Source organism: Schizosaccharomyces cryophilus, assembly GCF_000004155.1.
Source record: "Schizosaccharomyces cryophilus OY26 unplaced genomic scaffold supercont4.1, whole genome shotgun sequence".
Lineage (NCBI taxonomy): Eukaryota > Fungi > Ascomycota > Schizosaccharomycetes > Schizosaccharomycetales > Schizosaccharomycetaceae > Schizosaccharomyces > Schizosaccharomyces cryophilus.
The window spans coordinates 2811810-2837119 of NW_013185624.1; the positions used below are offsets into that span (position 1 = coordinate 2811810).

Sequence of the window (25310 nt, forward strand, 5' to 3'; positions counted from 1 at the left end):
TACCATCGTAAAAGGAAATACCACTCCTTATATACTTTTAACCCTACATTGAACCATATATATCTACCACTACGTTATGCTGTTTTGCCTAAGAAAACAGTAGCAACTCCTTATTTATGAACGCATTCAACTAAACACGCAAAGATCCTTTCCTACCGCAAAACTCTCAAAAGGATTTATAAGCATCAATGTTATCGTTACTAAATCCTAAGGCAGAGTCCATTCAGCGCGCACAAGCGTTACAGGTAAGAGCTTTGGTATTTTTCAGAGAACTGTGTTTGCTAAGACAAATAGGTCAATATTTCCGCTGCAGTTGGTCTTCAAGATGTACTGAGAAGCAACTTAGGTCCCACTGGAACCACTAAAATGTACGGCTGCTTCTTTGATTTTGGCTTACTAACGGACTTTTCAGGCTGGTCGACGGTGCTGGTGGAATTAAACTTACTAAAGATGGAAAAGTGCTTCTTACAGAAATGGTAAGGAATCGGAAAGTGAATTGAAACGCCATATAGACTTATGTGAAATTATTAAGCTTATAAGACTTGATAGCTTTCGGTTAATTAAAGTGAGTATTGGTTTTAACACTATCTAGCAAATCCAAAATCCCACCGCTTCGTGCATTGCTAAGGCAGCTACTGCTCAGGATGAAGTTACCGGAGATGGTACGACATCTGTATGCCTTCTCGTAGGCGAGCTTCTCAAGCAGGCCGAGTTGTATATTCGTGAAGGCCTTCATCCATCTTTAATAAGTGATGGTTTCGACTTTGCCAAAGTAGAATCCTTGAAGTTTTTGGAAAGCTTCAAAACAAACTTTGAATTAGATCGCGAAGTTTTGTTAAACGTCGCCAAGACTTCATTAAACACCAAAATTTCTTCCAAGGTTGTGGAGTCTTTGGCTCCTGCTGTTGTAGATGCTGCATTAGCCATACGAAGAGATAATGAACCTATTGATCTCCACATGGTAGAAATCATGAAAATGCAGAACCGTTCAACTTCTGACAGCAAAATTGTACGAGGTCTTCTTTTGGATCACGGAACCCGTCATCCTGATATGCCTAAACAGGTGAAGAATGCTTTTGTTTTAACCTTGAATGTATCTTTGGAGTATGAGAAAAGTGAGATTAATTCCGGTTTCTTCTATAGTACCTCTGAACAGAGGGAACGTTTGGTTGAAAGCGAAAGAAAGTTTGTCGATCAGAAGCTTCGTAAAATTGTTGAACTTAAGAAGGAGGTCTGTGAACGAGATCCTACTTCCAATTTCGTTGTTATCAACCAGAAAGGTATTGATCCCCTTTCTTTGGATGTTTTGGCAAAGAACGGTATCATGGCTTTACGACGTGCCAAGCGTCGTAACATGGAGCGTTTACAGTTAATATGTGGTGGTGTCGCTCAAAATAGTGTTGAAGATCTTTCTCCTGAAGTCCTTGGTTGGGCTGGTTCTGTTTATGAACAAACCATGGGTGAAGAGAAGTTTACTTTTGTTGAAGACGTCAAGGATCCTAAAAGTGTTACAATCCTTATTCATGGACCCAACGACTATATGATTAAGCAAATTCAAGATGCTACTAGAGATGGTCTACGTGCTGTCAAAAATGCTATAGAGGATAATTGCTTGGTCGCCGGTGCTGGTGCTTTTGAAATTGCTTGTGCCTATCATCTTCGTAATAAGTTTGCTCAACAAGAAGTTAAAGGAAAAGCTAAAATGGGTGTCTATGCTTTCGCTGATGCTCTTTTAATTATACCAAAGACTTTAGCTGCCAACTCAAGCTACGATATTCAAGACGCTATCGTAGCTTTACAGGAAGAAGCTATGGAAGGATACAAAGTTGGACTTGATATTCGAACGGGTTTACCATTTGATCCTGAAATAGAAGGAATTTACGATAACTATAGAGTCATTCGTCACATGTTACATTCTGCTACCGTTATTGCTAGCAATTTAATTAGCGTGGACCAAATACTTCGTGCTGGTCGAAGCAGTTTGAAGGAAGGAGCAGCTGAGTAAAGAGAACAAAGAAAAAAAGGTTTGACGTTGATATTTTGAATGTTATTTTAATTTGGAGTAGCACATGTAATGGTTTGTTAAGACTACAAATGATACGTAGTGTATGAAAATTGTCCAAATTATAGTTCAAGTAGTTCTATTCAATAAAACAAAAAAAAAACCTAGCCATGCTTTTTATTAAGCAATAAATAACAACAAAATAGACTAAGACTAAAACTAACAATAAACAAAGAGCCCAATATTAGCAAGGTATATATTACGCGTTGGGCTCTCCGAATAAACAGACCATTATTTTCTCAAGAAAACCTGTTCAAAAAGATGGTATAGTTTATTTGCTTCAAATTTTACGTTTTTTATGTCCAAGACGGGATCATCAGTATATCTCTTTTGGCTCACTTGTTCTAAAGTGACTTGTAACTCCTTCAACGGTCGTAGATGACCACTTTCGTATATGGAAATTAGAAAACCTCCATCCTGCAACCTAGTAAATGTAAAATAGATAGTCGTTGGATCTGCGTTTGTGAATGAAAAATCTAACAACATTGATTCTTTTTTCATTTGAAGCGCTGAAAATCGAACAACCTCATTGGTCTTGTTGTGCTTTGGCTTGATTCCAATGACACCAACTCCCCGGGATAACTTTTTGGATTCTCCATTTGAACTCGACATTTGGTTTCTAGCATTCGTCAAATAGCTAGCATAAATCTCTAACTGAGTCCGTAAATATTCGTTGTGGTCGCAGATAGCTTTATGTACGTCCTTTAAAGCATCTCTTTCGACTTGAATCCTCCGGATAATTTTATCAAAGCTTAGGTACTCCTTTTCAACTTCGGACGCTAAAGGTTCATAATTATTCTCTTTAAAGACTAAATTCAAGTCAGACAACCGTTCCAACAGCTGAATTGCTTTTAGACCCTTCCTTATCAAAGAACTGTTTCTGAAACTAGATACCGCATCGGCTATTTTTTGAAGTTGTAAGGGTAATTTTGTTACTGGATGACCACTAGGGAAAAGTCGAAGCAGTTGCAAAAACAGTGTTTTAGCATCATCAAACAAAATGTCCTCGCGCGTAACTTTTAGTTTCCTTGATAAATCTGGAATTGAAGATTCCCATCTATTATAAAGTGGAATAGACACCAGCCAATTATCGAATTGAGGGACTGGTTCGCGAGCATCACCAAGCTCATCCATCAAGGTATGAATGTGTGAGTTCGGATCAGGTATATATGGTAGATTCTCCAATATTATTTTATGGGTCAGATAAATTTCGTTGACTGTAATTTCAAGCGTAAGACTCTTTTTAGACAAAGCAACGTATTGATCCAGTTCGAGAGCATCGTAAAAGTCCTCGACATTACCTAACTTTTGCAGAAAGTTAAGGACTTTACTCTCATAGGATTTCAAAAAAGGATCAAGCATTGGTGAGTGGCTTTTAGAGGCACTTGTTCCATTAGCTACACTTTGAATTATTTTTGCAATGGCAGCCAGAGTTTTTCGAACATTGTCCGAGGGATTAGTTTCCAACAACATGGAGGTTTGTGGAGAAATAATAGCTGGATTTATGAAACGTAAAAAAAAGAAACCACCTATTAGAGAACAAATAGTACTATCAGGCACCTTGGGAAAAAAGCGATTGATTAAAGACCGAATTAATTTACAGATCCAACGAATACCATAAGGAACCACGTCTAGACTATTTAATATAGATTCGAGAAACTTTTTGGTTATTTTTATTAGCTCAGAGGAGCGTTCGGTTATTGTGTCTTTGATTATGGGTATATTGGCAATTTCTTCTGTCGTCAGCCCGGTAACATCATCCACTGGTATAACTGCATTATCGACAAGCTGCCGATATACCTGAAGAGGATTTATTTGTAATGATTTAGAATCATCAGCGGCAACTTCATTAATGATCTGATACAAAATGCTTCGCAGATATGCTTGGCCAGGACCTCGACGAGTGTAAGTTGTCATCATTCGAGAAACAGGAGTATTAGCACGGAGCAAGGATGTGACATCCGAAGTAGCCTCAAATTCGCTTGTAAGAACCATTTGAAATAAGGAAAGAAGCAGATGTTCTTCTCTACTTTCATACTGATTTCCGTAAATATTAAACATGACTATTTGCAGAAGAGCATCCATATTGGATAATTTGACACGACGAACCAAACTAGCAACATATGAGGGTTCTGACTGGAGAAGAAAGAATAGGGCTCCATACAACTGAATCTTTTGATCATCAGGAAAGTCACCTCTCACTTCGCTATAAGAACCACTCAGACGCTTTGCAAACTCGTTTTGCTCTTCTTGAGCCATACGATTCTGGATCAACAAGGCGATTCTGGAGTCTAAAAATCGAACATCTTTCTCAAGAACAAAGTTTCGTTTTGACTGAATAGAGATCTTCTGCTTGAGATCTCGTAACTCTCGATCGAGTTTATAAAAATCGTCCTCGAACTCTGTTCCACTATCTAAATCTATGGTATAGAGAGTAGAGGTGCTCTGACGATGTCGCAAAACCGAGAGACGGTTTTTCAAAGTGCCAGAGCGCTCCATAGCAGAGTTCATTGAAAAGAAAACAAAAAAATCAAGTTATATGTTGATTTTAATGAAAGAGCGATACCAGGTTTGAAAATGCCTCAAACAATAATAATATTAATTATCTAAACGAGGGAAAGGAAAACAATAAATGAAAGACGAACCGAAAAGAATGTGATCCCGATGGAAAAGGTAATGAATGCTAAAGATGTATGCAGGGATAAGGAGAGGTAACTATATGGACGTAAAGAACGTCAAAGATTGTCGGCCAAAAAATAATCTATAATTATTTGTAGGATAGGACAAGATACAGGAAACAACAGTCAAGTTATACAAAACCGTACTAAGAATGGGAAAAAAAATTCACTGAGAAAGAAAAGGAAAAGAGAAAGGAAAATGAAAATTATATTTCCTTTTATAATTATGGAAACGGATATAAAGTATCCCGTTTTTTAGCCGTTGCTAAAGAACGAGGTTAATGGCTAAAGGTGAAAGAGTCGGCAGATGATACCAAGCTTGGCTTCGAATCATATAAACATACGAGGAAATAAATAACTACAAGAATTACCGAAAGAAAATACAAAATAAAAAGAAAAGGGAAAAGGAAGAATAAAAGTAAAGAACCCCGTTCGTTTCGTTTCTATATCCTTTCAAGTTAAAGGAAATGTTTAGCTAGAAAAAGAAAACTTGCGAAGTCAATATAATAAATAGGAAGACGAGCTCATAATTCAAATCAATAATGGTATTAACAACCTTTTTTGATAAACAACTTTTGTATACAGTATGGGAAAGAAATTGATAATTTTTTAAATATGAAACAACGAAAATCACTGTTTTTAAATGACAATTTGTGATCATGATGTACCTTTGTTTCCTATGCCTCTTCTCTCACTATTCCATACATCTTTGTTTATTTGTTTACTCTTCCTTTTCTTTCGGTAAAGGTAACAAGGGGTGTTCCTTGAAATTTTTTCAGTGACCTCGCGTTACCTAGAAAGAAAGCAGTCAAGTTACATCGCTACTTGTACGAATAACGAAAGTTGGGTAACAAGGATGTTTGTTTATGGTAGAAGCGTGTGGATGAAGAGAGATTCGATCTTTTTGACACAGAATTTCGATTTCTATATGCAAATTCATTCAAGAAATATTTGGCGAAATGATTTTTTTTTTCTTTAGAGTCAGGAACATCCATGAAGAACGATTCGAACTGATCATGGACGCTCATGAAAAACCGACTAGGTCACGTTGATTCCATAAAAGGCTAATATACTATTGTTTACTTATTTTGTTCTATTAGAAAAGGTTGGTTCAACTTAACGTAAGACTATGTTTATAAGAACGTTTAAAGAACGCAAATCAGATCGACAAATATACTCAACTCTCAAGCATTCATCAAAAGACCTGACATTGCCAAAACTCATGTTTTTTTATGAAAGCTTTGGAAAAACATATACAAGATGAAATATGTTTCAGAAAAACACACTTGAAATAAAGATAAAAACAACCCGAAAAGAATAAATCAATGGAAACGCTTTGCTCTATAGACATAACATTCCTTTATTTACATTTCTGAAAGCATTGAGATTTCTTTCCCTTTTGACTCCATACGTCAATCTCCAATGTTTACTGTTGAAAATCGTGAACGAAAGCCAAAATAAATATATATAGATGATTACATACAATATTCTTTATCAAATGCCATTATAAGTTATGTATTCTAATATGCGACTCTTACTATTGTATCACTAAGCATCTCCGTCACTGCATGGTACGACGCTATCCAAGAACCATATTCTTACTGGTCTTGACAAACGCACGATACCGTACGGTTTAAGCCCTTTTTTTTGTTTACAATTACTTACAAATATATTTGATATAGAATGCCTTTGTCACCTCAATCGACGGACTCTTTATCGAGCACAGGGCGTCAATCGCTTGGCGTCAATTCTGTGTCTGAATTTTTAAGTCAGTTTCCTGTTTCAAACAACCTTCCATCGAAATCGTGGGAAGACTTGCCAGTTACTTTTCTTCATGATAACGAAATTGCTTTGATAGACCCAGAAACGTCTATGGAAGACGCTAGTTCGATTCTCATTGATCGTGAACTCAGTGCACTTCCCATCCTTGCTGCCAAGGGAAGTAACGAAATAGTTACTACGTTTGACTACGCGGATTTAAATGCATTTCTGCTGATGGTTGTGGGGTTTGATGATTTCAATGATGATAGATTTAAAGGACTTGCTGAGAAGGTTCGTGCTGGGCAAGTGGTCACCGCATACGAGGTTGCTGTCCTTGGAAAAAACAAAGATGTATTCATGACTATTCCACCCACAACTACTCTTGGAGACCTGGCAAAGATTTTGGCTGGCGGTATTCGCCGTGTCGCTGTCACAGATGAATCTGGCGACTTGAGCTTCATGGCATCTCAAAGATCTATTATTCGATTTATTTGGAACAACATTCGTGCATTCCCTGACTTAGAGCCCCTCATGTCCAGAACGGTAAGCTTGTAACCCTCATCGAAATATTATGTGGCCAACTAACTTTTTTATAGATTCACTCTTTGGATATCGGTAGTTCTGATATAACTTGTATTTCAGGCGATGAAAAAGTCGCTCTTGCATTACGCCAAATGAGTACGTACTGTTTTCTTTCCTTTTTTTCGTTTAACTTTTTACTTACACAAATTTAGATCAAACGGGTATCGGTTCACTTGCTGTGGTGGATTCTCAGTTTCGCCTACTTGGAAATATATCTTTGGTTGATGTGAAATATGTTACACGATCTTCGTCTGTTTATCTCCTTAATAAATCCTGTGCTCACTTCTTGAGTGTAATCAAGAGCGAGCAAGGCATTCGTGCTGGTAAGGACAGTGCTCCTGCGTTTAATATTTACGAATCATCCACATTCGCCTTTACATTGGCAAAGTTGGTTGCTACACAATGCCATCGTTTATGGCTTGTACAATCACCATCTTGTCCTCCTTCCCCTAAAAACAATTCTCATTTTACTGGTTCTAGTGGAGGTGTAAAGGTCAACCAGCTACTTGGAGTTGTTAGTTTAACAGACATCATTTCTGTCTTGTACGCACATATGAAAGGTACCTTGGTCCCCCCTCCGGCTTCTTCTCATCGACATGGCCGTCGTGGTAGCACTAGCAGTCATCGAAGCCATAGTAAGGCAAGTGCTGATATCAGCATGCGTCGGTGATTTACATGATTATTTTGAATAACTTATTTCCCCACCGAATGAAGGGCTTCGTTTCCGGTCTTACCTTTTACTGTTCCCCGATGTGACTCATGTTCCCATATTTATGATGGTTTTGATCTGATACTAATAACCTATGCTGGATAAAGTAATTATTTGTATTTTTTGACTTTTTAAGCCAGTGCTTTATCCTTTTGAAAATTATACAACTAATGTTTTTGATGTTGATTATTGGATTTTCTATATATAATTACTACTAATGGATTATTTCCTGTGGTTGAATTTTTAGACCGAAGAGAAAATTTATCCGATATCAGTTTCTTCTAGGCCACTAGTTTGGTTTTTTGTTGTCATTATTGGTAGGTCTGAGAAAGTAACGTCAGTATACGTGTATGACTATAGTCAAAAACAGAAAAAAAGAGAGAATAGATCGACAGTTAGACCTGATCTATAACGTTACCTCTGAATAATAAATGAAATAGCGAATAGTAGTTATATAAATAGAATATCTATAAAGGAATTTTATTGATATCTAAATGAAAAACTAATAACATTCAATAAACGTTGTTTTCATAAGTTGACGCGACCTTAATAAATAAATATAAAGCAAGGTAAGTCTATAGGTTGTAGAGTAATGATATAAAAGCATCATTTATGATGCGTCTAAAAAAATACAAAAGCGTCAAACAGGCTCGTCGGCCAAATAGCTTTCCAACGGAAAGCTAACCGACTTCGCAACTTTGAAAACAAACTCCCTCGAAACATTGACTTTAAATCTTGGACTGTCCAAGGAGCGTAACGAGCCCTTATGAGCCGGCAACAACATTTTCAATGAGGATAGACTGGTGATTTGACTAAAGACGTCTGCAGACAAAACGTGTCTTCCATTCGGACATATGGCATAATAAATGGCAAATAGACGCTCTAGTTCAAAAGCCTTAGGTCCTAGGGTTAGTTGTGACAACTTTGCTGCAGATTTAGATCTACTGGAACCACCCTTCGTGCTTTTGGCCAGTTCTGAATTTTGGTTAGCTGTATTTTTCCGCTTCCTTCCACGTCTTTTGGAACCCTTAGAGTGAGAAAAAAATTGTGCATCTAAGCGACTAGGATTATATGATGCAAGGAAAGCTGAAATTAAAAGATATTTGGTCAAGAGAGGAAGATCAACAGATTTAGCATCATGCATATGTTTAATTTTTGTGGGTTCAATGATATGTAAACGGCGACTAATGGTTAAATCTGAAGTTAAAGCATGTTTTGCTAGTTTATGAAGTTGCGCATAGTCAGCGGGATGGACATTACCATTGACAATGGGTTGCACAAATTGAGGCCAGTGATGATCTACCACATTTCGAAAAGCTCGGTAGTTGTTGAGGCAATGAGAGCCAAAAACATTCCATAAAAAAGCGCAATATTGCATCCAAACACTCAATTCGATTTCATCTTCGAAACTTTCTTCGCCTGTCTCGTCAATAAAATCTAAAACGGGAGGCGTGTTTTGACAAATTTCTAAAATTTCATCTTTCATATACTGCGGAAAAAAGACGATTGGTACAGCAAGCGTGCCCATGTATTGCGCAGGATGCGTTGAAAGAGTAAGGACCACCGATAGATTAGTAAGATTTGCATTAAGTGCTAAATCCGCAAATACAGTAAACAATAACGGCGATATTTCTGAAAACTGATCTATTTGGTCTAAAACCTGTGATTTTAGTTAATATCGTTACTCAACGTATTTCATCGCCTTACAAGATAAACGTGAGTTTTATTTTTTGAAATACTCTGTTGAAAAAGATGTAAGAACCCACTAACTTGTGTTCCTTTTTTATATGCAAGGTCCTGATCAACCCCAGCATGTATAAGTATCCTGTAAAGCAATAAGGGCGTAGTGAAACATGTTTTTAAATTGATCCAAATAAATTCTTTATTCGATAACTTGAAGGCTTTGTTTAACAAGTATGATTTACCAGTACTTGAGACCCCGTAGAGAACTAAACAAGGAACACCGCAATCATCGTTGAAAAGCAGTGAGACAACTTTCTTAATCTGTTCATTCCTACAAAACACACATTTTTTCAATTGTTCCTCAAATTCGTATGTCTTCATTCGTTCAATGAAGTCTGATATACAAAAAGAGGTATTTCGAAAAAAGAGAGATTATAAAGTGGTGATCCCAAAAGCTATATGTGGTCATTCTAAAGACTCCTTGCAATGACTAAAAGTTACTTTGTAGTTATTTAGTTATAAGATTTATATAATTTGAATTCGTTTTGTAGCTAAAAAAAAAATAAATCAGAAATAGCTGAACTTGATACAGCAGCCTTTTCGAGTCTTAGACTATATAGCCAATATTGGGGTTTCCAACAGTTATTATTTTTCATTAGTATTTGTATTCTATTGAGGGTATTCAGGAAGGGTAGTTGACTTGTTCATATACGCGTCAAGCTACTGAATAACTTGACATGCAGATTATAGACCATGAGAGCAAGACTGCTCAACTTTCAAGGCCATACTTACAAGTTTCTGTCTAATGATATGAAAGAGTTCGTTGAGTATTCCTTCTTAGCATAGGAGGAAAATACATTCTTTTGTAACTAAAGAATAGTTTCCTTCAATTGAAAGATATTTTAAGCCACAAGTAGCTGTTTTGATGTCGAATTTTCAATAAGATTTGTATGGATCTTCAATGATAGCACATATAACCGAGAGATGCATTGCCTGGAGCTTTGAAAGATTCAAAAATGATGGTAAAGGAACTCTATCACCAATAAGAAAAAAATCCTAAAAAAACAAAGGATTAAAAGTTTGCTGGTTTTGGACACTGTTAGTAAATAGATGGAAAAAATTTGCTTGTTGATTACCTGACGAAACGTAGTTTTCCAATCTGTAGGCATTCTCATTAAAATAAACATTAAATAAACGTCCAACAAAAGGAATAGGATCAACCCAACGTATTATATATTTTAACCATTGCCTACATGGGTTAGTCCTTGTTGATAGAAGAAAACATACCTAGTGAATTCATCAAAAAACCTTCCATGAGTAAGTGACCATATGATATAGTCTCTAAACGCTGACTGATTGGAGCTTGCTTCAACTCGCATGGGCAAAGACTTGCTCGATTTATTAGAATCTTTAGAATTGAGATATAGTGAAGATGTTTCCATGATTAAACTTAAAATCCAAGGTAGCCATGGCCTATTACGAGGAGATTTACCGCTGAGCTGTGTACGCTTCCAATGCCATGTCAAAAGCATATATATAAAAGGGCGGAAAACTCGTAAAAGATTGGAAATTATACGTAATGCTCCCAAAGGTTGAGAAGAGGAGCTCTGTAATAGAAGGTTATGTAGTTTTGGCGTACTCTGATTTAACTGTTGAAAGCTAGAAGGAACAGAATGCAATCTGGGTACTTTTTTCCCAGTCTTCTTCAGAGTAACATATTTTTTCGGATCGTTGTATGTTGCATAAATGTTGATAAAGTTTCTCGAATTAAAGTCTCTAGTCAAGAGGGGATTTCTGAAAGGTAAGTGTCCACCTGTCAGGTACATCAAGTGCAAACGAAGCAATAATCTATCATGTTAATGATCACTCTACAAAGAATATTCCTTACTTGAGTGATTCGACGCTGAGAACAGTATCATACTGATGCAACGGGTGAAGTTTGGCAGTTAAGATTTCTGTTGGAAGGGACAAATTATTAACTAGGAATAGCAAACGGGAACTTATTTGAAAATAGGGGCTTCTTTTGTTGAAATATTCTATGAACAATGTTCGCTCGCTCTTTAGTGATCTTTGTTCATGTTCAGGCAATTCTGAGATTTTTCGATACAAAAGGTCTGTATGGAACTGCTGTAAAAATAATAAAACCGAAGAAACTTTAATCATTAGCTAGAACATATCGTATGCTCGACATACTTGTTTGAGAACTTAGTTCATTTGTACGAAATTCGGCTGGAAGAAAATAGGCCATATATTTTAGTATCTTCTCGATCTCTGACACACGAGTAAAGGAGCGTTCATCTGCTAGAATATGCTTTTCATAAAGACTTAAAACGTTCATACTGGTGCAAACCTAAAATGTCTTCTTTAAACATAAACAGCTGTGGAGTTTTAATTGTCTATTACTTGTAAATGAGAGAAAATTATAAAAACATAGGTTTTCCGACGGATCGAATAGAATTTATATCGTAGTTCTTTTTTTTTTTCAACGTGTTGAAGGTGCTGTACTGTCCAATGTAAACCAAACGAATGACTAGATACTCTATGATGTACAATATTTCTATACCTTTCAACTCTTTGGTATGTGTAAAAAAAAAATAATGAAAGAACGGATTTGTTACTAGAGCTCGAGGTCAACCGATCTGACCTTTGTACTCGAAAAAAGTAAATAAATAAAATAAAAGATGGTTGAATGAAGAGTTTTTTTTTCTCTTACAAAATGGAGAATAATATAGCTAGAAGCTGAAATTTCAAACAGTTATATGTTGTAAATTATGCTCGAACAAAAATAACCAGTAGAATCCCCATATATAGAAGGGCATTCTTTTGGATAAATGTTCTAGCGATTCAATCTATAAAACAAGCAGAAAAATAAAAGTCTATTTAATAACGGTTTCGTTCATTTTGATCCATACCTTTCGGTAAATTTGAGTATTATTTTGTTTATTCATAGCCTAAAATTCCATGATTCATCTATTTCTTTCTGCGAGATATTAGTTTCTCACAGATTAGGCATATTTTCTTTTGAAAAAAAAAAAAAAAACAAAAAAAAAGCCGACATGGGAAATGAATTCACTTTGTTTTCTTCACGAGGCAATTGCTTTTAATTTATTTTTCTGCTGATTTTATGGAGGCTATTTCATACTATTACACATAAATAAAAATTTAAAGAAGAGAATCTTTTCATAGTTCCATCCTGATGTACAAGTGTAGATATATATATATCAGTTATCAGTTGTGGTATATAAATTAAGTACTATTCCGTTCAACATCGCATAAGACAAATATGTAACAGACTTGCATGCTTTCGAAAAGAAACGTACCTATATAACCGCACAACTTAACTTTTGTTTTATTGCTTTTGTTTATTGTTTACAATGATGTTACTTACGAGGGTACGTGAATGATACAAAGGTATCTGCATCGTAAAGGACCATTCTATAAACAAGTTTTATAGAAGACAATATAATCCTATAGTGAATAGGAACATACAATCGATAGATGAATTGGGAGAATGATTCAACAAACCGTAACGATGATTTTTAGGGTATGGATGGATTAAATAATATACAGAAAATAAAAAAATTAAGACAATTCTTCATATTATTTTCTTGATTTCTTCGAATTCAGAGATACTTTTATGTTGATCCGACGAAACACCATACCTCATTTGTTTACATATCATATTATCATACTATCTTTTTTTACGATATACACGTTAAGCTCCTTAATTTGATTTACATCTCCTTCTACTTCGGTATTACTTTGAAAGAATACTGTGTTCTTGTCAGTGAGTGCTCTTAGGTACCATCAACCAACTACAAAATGTCTCAAGCTCGTGGATTCGACAGGACGATTACGGTTTTTTCTCCTGAAGGACGACTATTTCAAGTTGAATATGCTTTTAAAGCTTTCAATCTCGCAGGAATCACTTCCGTTGGAGTAACAGGACAAAATTGTGGTTGTGTAATTTCTCAAAAAAAAATTCCAGACAAGCTAATTGATCCTTCAACCATTAATTATATCTTCCCTATTGCAAAAGGAATTGGCTGTGTGATGACTGGTTCTATTGCTGATGCCCGAGCTCAAGTTTCTAGAGCTCGTAGCGAAGCTGCTGAGTTTGAGTACAAAAACGGCTATCCTATGCCTTGTGACGTTTTAGCTAAACGTATGGCCAATATTGCTCAAGTATCTACTCAACGTGCATCCATGAGACCCCTTGGTGTTGCTATGACCCTTGTTTCTGTTGACGATGAGTTTGGACCTTCCCTTTACAAGCTAGATCCTGCCGGCTTTTATATTGGTTATAAAGCTACAAGCGCTGGTCCCAAGCAAATTGAAACCATGAATTGGTTAGAAAAACGATACAAGAAGAATGGTGTTCCACCAAATTTGGATGAAACTGTCGAAACTGGTATTCAATCTTTGATGAGCAGCTTAAGTACAGATTTCAAGGCAACTGAATTGCAAATCGGTGTAGTAGAGGAGAACAAGCCATTTAGGCTCTTATCTGTTGATGAAATCGATGCTCATTTGCAAAGTATTGCTGAAAAGGATTAATATGAGCTTCGTATGGAAAATCTTAGATAATATTTACATTCTTTTCTTAAGCGATTTTGCCTTGTGTTTTTTTTTATACCAATACGCTGCTACTCTGCTACGTACGTGTTTATTTCCATGCCTTCATGATATTACTGTGATGAAAGTTGTCGTGCAACAAAGAATCATTTTAGACCAATAAACCTTTTTTTATATTTTAAAAAAACTACAGTTATGTATAGTATTCATGCAATTTTCTTGCAAGTGATCAAGCAAAGCAAATGTTAGCTTTTCAATCTAAAGTCATCGTTTAAAGGTTTGATTCATAAATATACACACTGCCACCAAGTCCACCACACGCTAGATGCCGATCATCCTTAGGTTGCCAAACTACTCGGTTTAATGTTTTACGTTTTGAAGGTGTGTCACTGACTATCGGGGTTTGCAGGTTTTGTTTTAAATCCCAAATTGAAAGAGAACCTACAGCATCAACACTAGCAAAGCATCCTGACCTAACAGGATTCCATTTCACATCAAACACCATGTCTTGGTGGTCAAATTCACGTACACAAGTGATGGGGTTCTGGTAGTCCTCGTGATCAAGTGCTAACTGTTTCACATTATTGTATTTCTGAGATGACCACAATTTCACTGTCCAATCTAAGGAACTACTAAGAAGGTAGTTTTCCGATTTTTTTAGTGGTTCAACACCAATATTCGAACGCATCACGTCTAATCCTGTAACATAAGCTGAGTGTCCTTCTAAGCTTTTAAAAGAGTTCAGGGTCGTTTGAGGCTCAAATAGGTCTTGTTGTTTACCAATCCGGAGGCGTCCATCTTCCGCTCCAATCATAAAAGCGTTTAAATCTGAAGAAGTATAACTTAAGCAAGTAGGAGCGAACGCTTGCATAGGCTTGCAAGCATCCGCCATCAACGGAACTGTCACTGTAGGCTTAGCAAGCGTGTGACTGTCCCATAAATGCATGTAGCCATCGGTACTACAAGTTACTATATTATCGGTAGAAAAACTGTCTAGAAAATTTAGGTCACTGATGGGTTCGATATGGCCTCCTGTTATTATGTTTGTTGAGAGCGCAGGGTATGTACCTTGTCTCATATCCCATAAGAACAGCTGGCCATTATAACCACCACCGGCAACGATATTAGGATTAGAAGGGGAGAATTTACAGACGGTAACTTCACTCTAAGCAGGTTAATAGATGATTGTAAATAAACAACGTACATGTGCTCTTAATATTAACTCTGGATAGTTTTTCCAGCGTTGATTCCAAACAAGCAATAGACCATCTGAACGTTGGCCGCCAACCAGGTTGGAGTATGAAGCTAAAAGGAGCTCATCATAGAAAGTAGAATAGGCGAGACTATTAATAGATTTATCGGATGTTATTGTTTTATCATGTAATGTCGAGCGCAAAATTAGCTTATTTTTATCTGTTGATGGCAAGCTTTCTACAGACTGAAAACGATTTTCTTTGTAATCTCGAATTAATTTTTTAGTATCACCACATAAAGGTCTTTCTAGTACGTTCGAAGAGCTCTGCAAAAATCTTCCAGTTCTTCCTAACTCAGACTCATCCGAAGTAGTCATATCGCTCACTTTCGCGTCGCATTTAGAACTCCCTTCAACATTTGTAAACTGCACTGTTGCATCTGGGAAATCCCCATTTTTATGAACGCTAGGATATTTGTTTGATACCTCAAGTCCCGTACAGAGGGATGACAAAGTCAGCTGAGGATGTTCTTTGGAAGGTAAATTCTGGTTGCTTGCTTGTTCATTTAAGATTTCACAAATTGGAGTAAACTTCAGTATCGGTTTTGAGGAGCTCCTTGAAGAATCGGTCAAAACCGGATTATGATGAAGTTCTTTGTGTTTTATTATGGAAGTCAGAAAATGCGAAAGTTCTTCCTTGATGTTGATCGAACTGGATGGCTGGTTTAGCTTCAGGCTTTGCTTTTCTTGACGAAGCTTCAGTAGTTTTTCTCGTTTCTCTTCTATTTCTTTTTTATGGACATCCATGATTTGAACGTAAAAAGCAATTCAATATCAATTCATTCGCGCGAGCTATTCAATTCTATGTCACTTTAAAGATACAATAACTTATAATATATACTTAAATTATAGGCTTTCAAAATTTTAGTCTTTAAAGAAAAATACTCACGTAAAATAATGTGTAGGCCAAATGAACGCGTGAAGGGGAAGGAAGTCAAGACCATATACATATATATATATATGTATGTATCCAATGGCTCCGCAAAGGAAATTACCTATTTAAGCGTAAGGTGTTTATGACACTAACATACTAAAGAAAAAGAAAGAATAAAAATCCTTTTTCACTTGCTCTTCAGTGAGACTATGTTTCCGTTCCTCACAATGGGCATAAGGATGGATCTCAAGGGTTATTAAAACTCAAAAATGTATCATCACTTTTTGAACTTTTGAGATCGATCGCTTTTTATTAGTTTATCTATTTTTCTTTTTGCTTATAGACTAAGTCAGACATGAAATAAAAGGTGTGTTAGTGAATTAATTTAGTTTTTAATTTTCTTTATCATGTACATACAAGCTCACATGGTCCAGTGGTTAAGACTCATCGTTGTGGCCGATGCGACCCAGGTTCGATTCCTGGTGTGGGCATGAAAATTTCTTTTTTTTCTTTACTTTCTGCTATTGAATTGGAATCCAGTTAGCTATAAGTAGGTTCCTTTTTATCTTTTTAGACACTTGACATAAAAAATCAATGATTCATTATTCATGGAATACATGAAAAATACACACTACTCTGGTTCATCACCTGTATTATAAAAATACAATAATAGAAATTCATTTATTTTTTGAATTTATAAATAAATAAACAAAAAATACACTATAAACCGATCTTGTAGACCGCTAATTTACTTTTGCTTTTACCATGATGAAAATCAACAGGATACAGCAAATTTGAGAATTTTTTTTTGTTTTTAACATTGTTAAAATGTAGAGGATAGTTTCCCACAGAAATAATGCAACGAAAGAAACAGGGAAACCCGTGTTGCTTTATTGATTTAATGATCCTATGAGTATCCAAAGAACCAGAAAGAACAGAAAAGAAAGAGAGAAGAAATTCAATATGCTGGAAAAATACATGATTATGAATGCTCTTAACAAGAAAGAGCGACAACCGATTGTAGCCAAAATGCAAGCAAGCTAAGCTTTCAATTAAAGAATTAACAAAATGCAAACGTAAACAGTGACATACGCCCAGGAAGTAATATAAGCGAAGAAAACCACATCAAAGAACTAAAGGAAATAAAAAAATAAAAAAAAATAACAAAACAAGAATGGATGTTCTGTACGAAAATATTCAAGAAAAAAGGAATACCAAAGAGAAAAAAGACATAAAACCCGTAAGAAAAGAAATAAAACCAATAAGTGCTTTTTGTTCATTACATAATTATTCATTGCAAATCATCAATTTTTTTTTATATCATGAACTTGCATAACCGTATATCATCGTTGAAATCAAATGTAAATGCTTTAGTCTTCTCAATTCATGTAAACGCTAAAGAGAATCTAAAGATTTTGCTTTGCAGCTTTGCCTGTTGGCGAAATGATTTTATAAAACAGCTAGCCGAGAGGAAGCGTAACCATTCAAAAGCAGTGACGAGGTAGATGGTGATGGCATAGAAGAGCGTCGTCGGAAGTGATCAAGGTATTGTGATGAGAGCATGTGAAGGCTAGCTGCATGAGAATAAGCGCAATGTTCAGATTCCGAGTCGCAACCTGGGCAGTCCTGTAAATGGCATTCTCTAGAGCAGTAAAGGTTGCCAGTGGTAGGTTTCCCGCAAATTAGGCAGTAATCCAAATCCATAGTAAGTAAATGTAAACAGAATGTGAAGAAATCAAAAGTGAGACTGGAACGAGAAGAAACCTCAAAAAGGATTATTTCAAAAAGGGAATAATAAAAAGGAGCTCAAAAACAAGCAATCCAAGAAAACAAAAGGCACAACAAAGGAAACCGTTACAGAAAAGCGTAACCAAACAAACAATAAAGGGCGAAGTCGTTTTTGAGGAATTCCAATCCTAAAAAGCGACGATTCCTTTGTTTAAATAAAAATGGTACATAGAAGAAATCAGCATATTGGAGAAGTGGGGTCATTATAAACTGCGTGAACCCCGATGATCTCTAATGATCTGACATTCTCGAATCATCAGCACGCCTCACCCTTCCTAAATTGCGCATTCAGTCAATGCTAAAGCGGACATTAATCTCGCAGCCAAAGTAACATACTTATGTATGACGTCAGCTTATAGCTTGGATAAACTTCTCTAGCCATTAGAGAGTGATTCCTACTTGAAATGAGGGCTCAAAAAAGAACAAATAAGTAACTTTTTGCAACAAACGAGATATCGATAACGCCCTTTCGTTACTTCCTTCGATCAGATCATTGGCCATCAAAATTGCTCATCGATGATACAAGATAGCCCCAATCTTTCAAAGATTGGATGCAAGATGGCGTTTCTCCACATGCTTGTTTTGTGCATTACCAATCACCTTCTTGTGTACGTGACTAAACCTTATTGCTAAAGTAAACAATGCGATTGTTCTTTCGGACTCTGGAAGATGCAAACGATGGGGGGGGGGGGGTTTATTTTGTTAAACAACATGGGAACCATTGTTTCATTTCCATTCTGAGCAAAAGAGAATAGAAGCCTTTATGAGCCCTTCATGATGTGTATGCCATTATAGATTGTTTTTTTTGTTTATGACGACTTTACGTACCGTTTCTTTCATTACTTTCATCCTTTTCATTTTTTACCTCTCCTATGACTACTGTTTTTGTTCGTTAAAACCGTTCCGCTTTTGCATCCTTTCTCCACACAACTTCGTTTCCATGTCCGGTTTTTCTTCTTCCCCTCTCCTACTACTCCTCCTTTCTCCTCTTCTCCATTGTTTATGCTTTCATCGACCCGACCGTTTTGTCTTCATTATTAACCCAAACATGGTGACATGAAAGCAGGTACTTTGTATAAAGCAACAAAGAACTATTAAGGCGTATTTTTATCCTCCTCTTGAATTTCCTTTTTTTTTTTTTTTTTTTTTTTTTTTTTTTTGTGCATTACGAATGATTCCTGTAGCACATCATCAATTACTCATAGAATAAAACTTCAGTATCTTAAGATCGACTGGACAATTGCAGATCTTTTTTCAGAAAATCCCTCTTTTCGTTGTTGAGTATTCATAGAACGAAAGCCCAGCTTTCCATGAATTCATCCACATCTATCTAATGTCGCTTTTGAGTCTATTCATTCAATTATGATTTTATTCTTTTAACCTTTTTTTTTATATATCATTCATGGATTCATTCATGTTTTCTCTGGAATAACCCTTACACCTTCCTTTCCTTATTATAAGCATATCATTTTTTGTACAAGCATATTTCGCTTCTGATATAAGCATATCCAATGCTTTTCCACCACACGTAACAACCTGTTTCAAGGTTACTTTTTAAATTTCTCACTTTCTTCATCGTTTACCCTCTGTAAATTCTGCTCTTGTTTTTTATTGTTTTGTTTTCTTGCTCTTGACTTATCTATCTTTTTTATTTTTATTTTATTTATTTATTTATTAGTATATCCTTCTTCCTGCGATCGCTATGTCTGGCCGCCATCACTGCTCTGCAGAATGTGATGATCATCCTTTTGAATCTGGCCCTAACGATACTCTTTATGCCTGCATACATAAAGATGCCATCGTCACTTTGAACGAGGCTGAATCTGATACGGGTAAGCAAGTCTTCAAACCCTGGGACCAGCGGTTCGATGACTCCGTCGTAGTTGAAAGCGACGTCGACGATCAGCTCTTGTTTCACGTTCCTTTTACTGGTTCTGCAACCCTCAAATCTTTGCTTGTCCGTATATTCCCTGACACCTCGGCTCCACATTCTGTCTCCTTGTACCCAAATCGATCTGACCTAGATTTCGGTGCTATCCAAGACGCTCAACCAACAGAGTCTTTTGAGTTTCCTCTATCTTTTTCTGGTAACCACATTTTTGAATTCCCCGTCAAAACACGCCTCTACCAAAATCTTCGGAATTTGAATTTATTTTTCTCAAGAAACGATGGTACCGATGATCCCATTCAGATAGCCTACATAGGTCTTCGTGGATCGTTTGTCCCTTTCAAAGGAAATCCTGTAATCACTATCTATGAAGTATGGTTTTTTCTCTTTTTTACTATCAACTATTTACTAACTTTTCTATAGGCTTCTCCTAACCCTGCAGATCATCCTCAAATTAATCAAGAAGAAGTATACCGCTCTATTTCTTAGTTGTATTTTGTAACTGGCTTAAATTCTCAGAATCCTCTACGATTGCAAAAGTGTGTTTCGTACCTTTTATTCTTAGCTTGTCTTTTCATCACTGGATATTTGGCTTTTCAGATCGTTCAAAAGAAGAAAATAAAACAATTATTTATTTACATATGAGTTGATAAATTGCATAATCCTTTAAATAGCTAAAATTTAGATATGGTTTCCTTTCTATTCTTAAATAGCTCTCTCCTGGATACATCATGTTCTAAGCTCCTCAATCTGTATCATCGTTTTCTGGATTCTTCATTTGATTTTTATTTTGTTTGTTTGTATGCAATCGACAATGCCGCCTTCGTTTTTTATCCTTTGGTAATTCAAAGCTTCTTCTCAACTTCATTCGTAAATCCGGTATAGCATAATTAACAGACTTTACTGCACGTTTTTCTCGTCCAGCTCTTGCAGTCGTCACTGAATGAGTAGACTCTTTCCCCCTGTAACGGTTGTCTGCTTCGTTTTGATTTTTACCTTCAGAGTCAGCGACACTATCAAAAGCTTTAAAAGGAATACAAACACGAACATTTGAAGGTTTTGAATTAACCTGTTCTTTCATTACCTCTTTTCCCGAAGGAACATTATTTTCATTTTCTGAGAAGTCCTTCTCACTCTCTATAGTGGTTTCAATGTTTTCGATATTGTGAGTCGGTGGTTTCATTTTCTTTAGCATAGTTCTTGAGTTTGATACGCAATTGTTGGTTTTATCAGCAAGGATGCATTTACTTGGTAATTTAGGTAAGGGTGGAAATTTGCTTTTGCGTCCTGGCAAGTGCATTCCAGGAGGATTCTCTAGATCAGGGACAGAAAAGTCTTTTAATAAAGGATATCGAGTCTTTCGAAAGGTAATATCTCTTTTTTCGTCAACAGAGTCGTTTAGGGTGGATGAGGAACTCGTGGACGACTTTAAAGCAGTGTTTGTTGGAAGTAATTTTTCATCCATTTCAATCATAAGGTGATGAATTTCTGAAAGCTTATTACGAATTATTTGAAAATCTTCAAAATATTGACGATAAAAGCTTTCTGACTGAGAATACGTTTGAACCCTCGATTCCAGTTTGATGAGATTGTTTTTCAATTGGCAGTTGTCTTGTAAAAGTTTTTCCATTTCTATCTCAGATTGACTAAGTTTAGCCGACAACTGTGTATTTACTCTGATCATTAGACTCAAGAACCTGGTGCGAAGTGCTGTTTTCTATTTTTACACCCTTACCTAATAATTTCACGATTTTGCTTGAGAAACCGTTTTTTTAATGAATCTATGAATAAAATATCCTCATTTTTTGTGCATTGAGGATGAGTAGATTTATTCATGTTTGTTTGTTGTGGTATGGAAAGGAGAAATTTGAAGTCTTTGATATGTAAACAAACATACAATTACGCAAGAAGATTCCTTCCTCTATGAAGACATAATTTATAGAAACAGAAAAGCTAATTAGTTTACTAACTAATCGAAAAAAATTCTTTATAGAAAAAAATTCATAACCTTTCTATTGATTCCATAGCTTCCTCTATTATCTACCTAATTGCAGACAAATTGAAACTTCTTCGAGTATCATATGAAGTATTTTACATATTTTTGAATTAAATCTTTCGTATTCGTTTCGAAGAGTGCTGAATTCAGGATCTTTTGAAAAGAAACCAAACAAGGACATGGCAGAAGGAGACTTTTTCGTCTCCTTCATTTTTTCAAACATCCGATAGAACAACGAATATACTTCTTTCAGGCTGAAAAGAAATGCTCCAAATACCAAGGAAAAACTAAGCTCGAAAGACTAAGACCGTAGGTTAGAAATCAGATATCAACAAAACTAAACAAAACAGAAGAACAGACAGCAAAGAGTTCATCATTCAGCACAAGAAGAATATCGTAGGTATATCAAACCTGTGTGTCATTTTTCATTATCCTGACACTGTCGTTTGTATACTTACAATAGGGAGCAAAGATAAATCTTTGTTTGTTGATTCATTAAGGAATGGTTTTCGCATGTTGCTAAATATAAGTTTCAAGGAAGATACATTCTTATAACGAAGAGATACTTCTTGTCGGTCAATAATATAAGACTTTTTGCAATCTGCTGTCACTATGCGAATACACTTAACAAGTTGATGGGCATCTAACTTTGGCATACGAAGCAGTTCTAGAAGATGGTGCGCATAAGAAATTAAGATCAAATTTCTAGACACGCAGTTAGCCAATTATTATTGCAATTCAGTTGTTCAAAGAGTTTTACTTCATACAAAATAGACTGTGTAGACGTACCTCTTCTTATACCCAAGATTCATCATGTAAGAATCAAGATCATTTTTATCAATTTTTAACTCTTGCCATTTTATTTCCCTTCCATTGAAAAATCTGGCATGCGACGTTAGTTCAACACAGCGAAAAACTAATAGACATTCTGTTTACAGAAGCGTCAACTTCTAGGCGAAATAACATACACTCGATAAAGGTCTAATAATTGTGCTTCATCTTCTTTTATTTGCTGCAAAAGTGCTATCATCGATAACATTTCTTCATTCTATTAGTGAGTTTTTCCAAACCTGTTTGGTTGTTAAACGCAAATTCCTTAAATTGATGGTGTTGCCTATATACTACGCTAACCTATTTCCTAACTTGAAAGCAGACAATTCACTTTATTTGTTGCAGTTATCAACTATATATATATTTTGTAGAAAACGAATGTATTGTGGTCGTATTAGTGATTTTATGCATTCACCCCAGCAGGGAAATACGATTCTACAGTGAATGTTTTTCCTATGTAGTTCAAATGAAATCTTTTCTTTTACCATCGTAATGTCTACAATAAAAGAAATACCCTTATGAAGCATGTTATATATATACAATAGAATTTATTCTTAGTCAACACATAAGTTTCATCCCATTAATGAATGTTTGTCCTTATCATAAGCCAATCCATCGAAATATGAAGTACACCTAGCTTAGCTTCACGTTTGTGAGTAATGGAATTTCATCTAATTCCTTATAAAAGACCAGTCTAACATTTGCGTTCTTGATAAATTATAAACCCTTGTTCAGAACCCTGCAATCCTAATGTTACTCGAATGCATATGACAAAAGTAAGAGTAAGAGTATTTGTACCGGGATGATACAAGCAGGAAATGTAGAAAATCGAAAAGTTTTAATGACGAATGATGTGGTTGTGATTGTCAAAAGCAATGACAACAAAAAATATCCCAAAAACTCGTTTGTCTTTGTTCCTGAAAACCATTGATACCAGCGTAATTGCCATCTTCTTGACGACCCCCCAAACGAGAGGCACACATTGGTTGGACCCGACCGTACCCTCGGGCGGACGATTGCGGATAAATGGTATTTTTAGAGGCAGATTGCTCCCGTCTGGTACACGTTATTTGTTGATTCCTTGAATACGATTCAAATGAGTTATAATTTTTCGGGGTTCCAGTCTTATACGCGGAATTCAGTCGCGTGTTTTGGGACTGAATATTACCTTGCTTAGCTTTGGCGTCATCATTTTGTACAACATTTAATCCTAAATAATTTTTTCTTCGTTTCATTGCTAAGACGGAAAAATGAGATGAAGCAGACTCCCAACCTTTGCCATCATTTAGTAACATCCAATCATAAACTCCATCATTCGTTTCTCCATTATTGCGAATAGCATCGTCAAATAATTCCTGTAAGTATTCATAATCCGGGTCTTCATCAAATTGCAAAGAGCGAACATAAGTCATATATTTATTAAACTCATTGGGAAAGCCGGTGCACAGCTCATTTATTGAAGTGGCTTGCTTCTTTTCACTGATTTTTTCGTATTTATGCTTGTTGTTAGCAGCCTTTAGTCCTTGCCATGGAAGGCTTCCACGAAGGAAATACATAAATACGTGTCCTAGAGATTCCAAATCATCTCTCCGTGATTGCTCACGACCAAGATGTGTGTTAATGCTCATGTAACGAGCTGTGCCAGAAAGACTTTTTCTTTCACTGTAAGGGATGTGTTGTTTCGTTTTGGGATCACGATAGTACTTTGCCATTCCGAAATCGACAACATACACCAGGTTTGTATTTCGAGTGCAAGGACGACCAATGAGAAAGTTATCTGGCTTAATATCTCTATATACCAGGTTCTTTTTGTGAATTGTTTGCACGCGAGCCAACATTTGTTTAGCAACCATCGCGACAGTCTTAAAGCTAAATTTACAACCACACCATTCGAATAAATCCTCTAAACTAGGCCCCAAAAGATCAATTACTAAAATATTATGCAATCCTTCTTGGCCAAAGTAATAGACGCTTGGAATCCCAACTGCGGTTTTAACAGTTAGTCCCTCTGTAGAATAGGAAATTGAAAAAAATATCTTTTTGATACTTTTAGCGAATATACTTACCACTTCCAACTAGCAATTTATAGGTCCTATATTCATCTCGAAGTTGAGGAGCTTCCGACTTTTTTGGCTCGAATTTAATAGCAACAAGCTGATTGTTAAGCAAATTCATCCCGTCAAAAATCACCCCAAAAGATCCTTCACCAATTTTACGTCCCACTCGGTAATGAACGCCAACCACACTTGTTTGCGTATTCATTTTGATGTCCACTTGTCTTGATACCGGAAGACTTATATTTCAAATAATTAACGCTTCGAGGTCCACTCTGTCTGTTACTTAATCCTAGATTAAGCCAGAGGCTCACCTCTTCAATGCAGAATTTTTAATCTTGTCTACGGCATTCACCGCGCAGACTACCCCAATCGTAGGCAAATGCTACTAACAAAAGAAATACTTGGATTAAGCCTTTATGGTTTGTACCTGTCTATTCGAAATTCAAAATTTGTCTTTTTAAACAAAAAGACTTCTAGTTTTCGCTTTTTTTTTGGCTTCTTTGATGTGTTTGGTGGTTATTGAAATTGCAGAGGCTCATCGAGTTTCGGGTCACTACCAACGTAAGGGTGGGGC

General features: G+C 36.0%; 13 protein-coding genes and 1 non-coding gene across 14 annotated transcripts; 6 read left to right on the forward strand and 8 right to left on the reverse strand.

Moving 5' to 3' along the window:
* Nucleotides 1-91: 91 nt before the first annotated feature.
* On the forward strand, nt 92-2070 carry SPOG_04191 (chaperonin-containing T-complex zeta subunit Cct6). The gene is made up of 4 exons (XM_013166452.1): nt 92-245; nt 295-368; nt 413-476; nt 593-2070. Exons 1-4 carry the CDS (start codon nt 189-191, stop codon nt 2003-2005), a joined length of 1608 nt encoding a protein of 535 aa, XP_013021906.1. The 5' UTR covers nt 92-188; the 3' UTR covers nt 2006-2070.
* A 34-nt stretch (nt 2071-2104) lies between these two features.
* SPOG_04192 (GTPase activating protein Gap1) lies at nt 2105-5070 on the reverse strand. Its single transcript, XM_013166453.1, has one exon. The coding sequence runs from the start codon at nt 4571-4573 to the stop codon at nt 2294-2296; it is 2280 nt and encodes a 759-aa protein (XP_013021907.1). The 5' UTR covers nt 4574-5070; the 3' UTR covers nt 2105-2293.
* A 1244-nt stretch (nt 5071-6314) lies between these two features.
* SPOG_04193 (inducer-sexual development Sds23/Moc1) lies at nt 6315-8348 on the forward strand. Its single transcript, XM_013166454.1, has 4 exons — nt 6315-6366; nt 6423-7044; nt 7098-7179; nt 7236-8348. The coding sequence occupies exons 2-4, from the start codon at nt 6424-6426 to the stop codon at nt 7751-7753; spliced, it is 1221 nt and encodes a 406-aa protein (XP_013021908.1). The 5' UTR covers nt 6315-6366; nt 6423; the 3' UTR covers nt 7754-8348.
* On the reverse strand, nt 8268-9966 carry SPOG_04194 (origin recognition complex subunit Orc5). The gene is made up of 2 exons (XM_013166455.1): nt 9500-9966; nt 8268-9452 (listed from the first exon to the last, which is right to left on the reverse strand). Exons 1-2 carry the CDS (start codon nt 9854-9856, stop codon nt 8433-8435), a joined length of 1377 nt encoding a protein of 458 aa, XP_013021909.1. The 5' UTR covers nt 9857-9966; the 3' UTR covers nt 8268-8432.
* On the reverse strand, nt 9925-12304 carry SPOG_04195 (Pex16 family peroxisome import protein). Its single transcript, XM_013166456.1, has 5 exons — nt 11669-12304; nt 11364-11628; nt 10763-11323; nt 10612-10724; nt 9925-10558 (listed from the first exon to the last, which is right to left on the reverse strand). Exons 1-5 carry the CDS (start codon nt 11811-11813, stop codon nt 10548-10550), a joined length of 1095 nt encoding a protein of 364 aa, XP_013021910.1. The 5' UTR covers nt 11814-12304; the 3' UTR covers nt 9925-10547.
* Nucleotides 12305-13275: 971 nt separating this feature from the next.
* On the forward strand, nt 13276-15413 carry SPOG_04196 (20S proteasome component alpha 1). The gene has a single exon (XM_013166457.1). It carries the CDS (start codon nt 13298-13300, stop codon nt 14030-14032), a length of 735 nt encoding a protein of 244 aa, XP_013021911.1. The 5' UTR covers nt 13276-13297; the 3' UTR covers nt 14033-15413.
* On the reverse strand, nt 14209-16703 carry SPOG_04197 (dynein intermediate chain Dic1). The gene is made up of 2 exons (XM_013166458.1): nt 15255-16703; nt 14209-15215 (listed from the first exon to the last, which is right to left on the reverse strand). Exons 1-2 carry the CDS (start codon nt 16047-16049, stop codon nt 14322-14324), a joined length of 1689 nt encoding a protein of 562 aa, XP_013021912.1. The 5' UTR covers nt 16050-16703; the 3' UTR covers nt 14209-14321.
* Nucleotides 16596-16667, forward strand: SPOG_16169. Its single transcript has one exon. It is a non-coding gene; the product is annotated as a tRNA-His (tRNA).
* A 137-nt stretch (nt 16704-16840) lies between the features above and the next one.
* Nucleotides 16841-18350, reverse strand: SPOG_04198 (extender-the chronological lifespan protein Ecl2). Its single transcript, XM_013166459.1, has one exon. The coding sequence runs from the start codon at nt 17878-17880 to the stop codon at nt 17626-17628; it is 255 nt and encodes an 84-aa protein (XP_013021913.1). The 5' UTR covers nt 17881-18350; the 3' UTR covers nt 16841-17625.
* A 333-nt stretch (nt 18351-18683) lies between these two features.
* On the forward strand, nt 18684-19091 carry SPOG_05573 (uncharacterized protein). The gene has a single exon (XM_013166654.1). It carries the CDS (start codon nt 18776-18778, stop codon nt 19022-19024), a length of 249 nt encoding a protein of 82 aa, XP_013022108.1. The 5' UTR covers nt 18684-18775; the 3' UTR covers nt 19025-19091.
* Nucleotides 19092-19198: 107 nt separating this feature from the next.
* SPOG_04199 (proteasome interacting protein) lies at nt 19199-21906 on the forward strand. Its single transcript, XM_013166460.1, has 2 exons — nt 19199-20224; nt 20276-21906. Exons 1-2 carry the CDS (start codon nt 19667-19669, stop codon nt 20339-20341), a joined length of 624 nt encoding a protein of 207 aa, XP_013021914.1. The 5' UTR covers nt 19199-19666; the 3' UTR covers nt 20342-21906.
* Nucleotides 20598-21482, reverse strand: SPOG_04200 (shugoshin Sgo1; the record flags this gene model as incomplete). The annotated part of the gene is made up of 1 exon (XM_013166461.1): nt 20598-21482. The coding sequence occupies one exon, from the start codon at nt 21480-21482 to the stop codon at nt 20598-20600; it is 885 nt and encodes a 294-aa protein (XP_013021915.1).
* On the reverse strand, nt 21859-23086 carry SPOG_04201 (uncharacterized protein). Its single transcript, XM_013166462.1, has 4 exons — nt 22817-23086; nt 22638-22730; nt 22307-22553; nt 21859-22149 (listed from the first exon to the last, which is right to left on the reverse strand). Exons 1-4 carry the CDS (start codon nt 22885-22887, stop codon nt 21889-21891), a joined length of 672 nt encoding a protein of 223 aa, XP_013021916.1. The 5' UTR covers nt 22888-23086; the 3' UTR covers nt 21859-21888.
* A 105-nt stretch (nt 23087-23191) lies between these two features.
* Nucleotides 23192-25285, reverse strand: SPOG_04202 (CK1/CK1/CK1-G protein kinase Cki2). Its single transcript, XM_013166463.1, has 2 exons — nt 24746-25285; nt 23192-24663 (listed from the first exon to the last, which is right to left on the reverse strand). Exons 1-2 carry the CDS (start codon nt 24939-24941, stop codon nt 23546-23548), a joined length of 1314 nt encoding a protein of 437 aa, XP_013021917.1. The 5' UTR covers nt 24942-25285; the 3' UTR covers nt 23192-23545.
* Nucleotides 25286-25310: the final 25 nt, after the last annotated feature.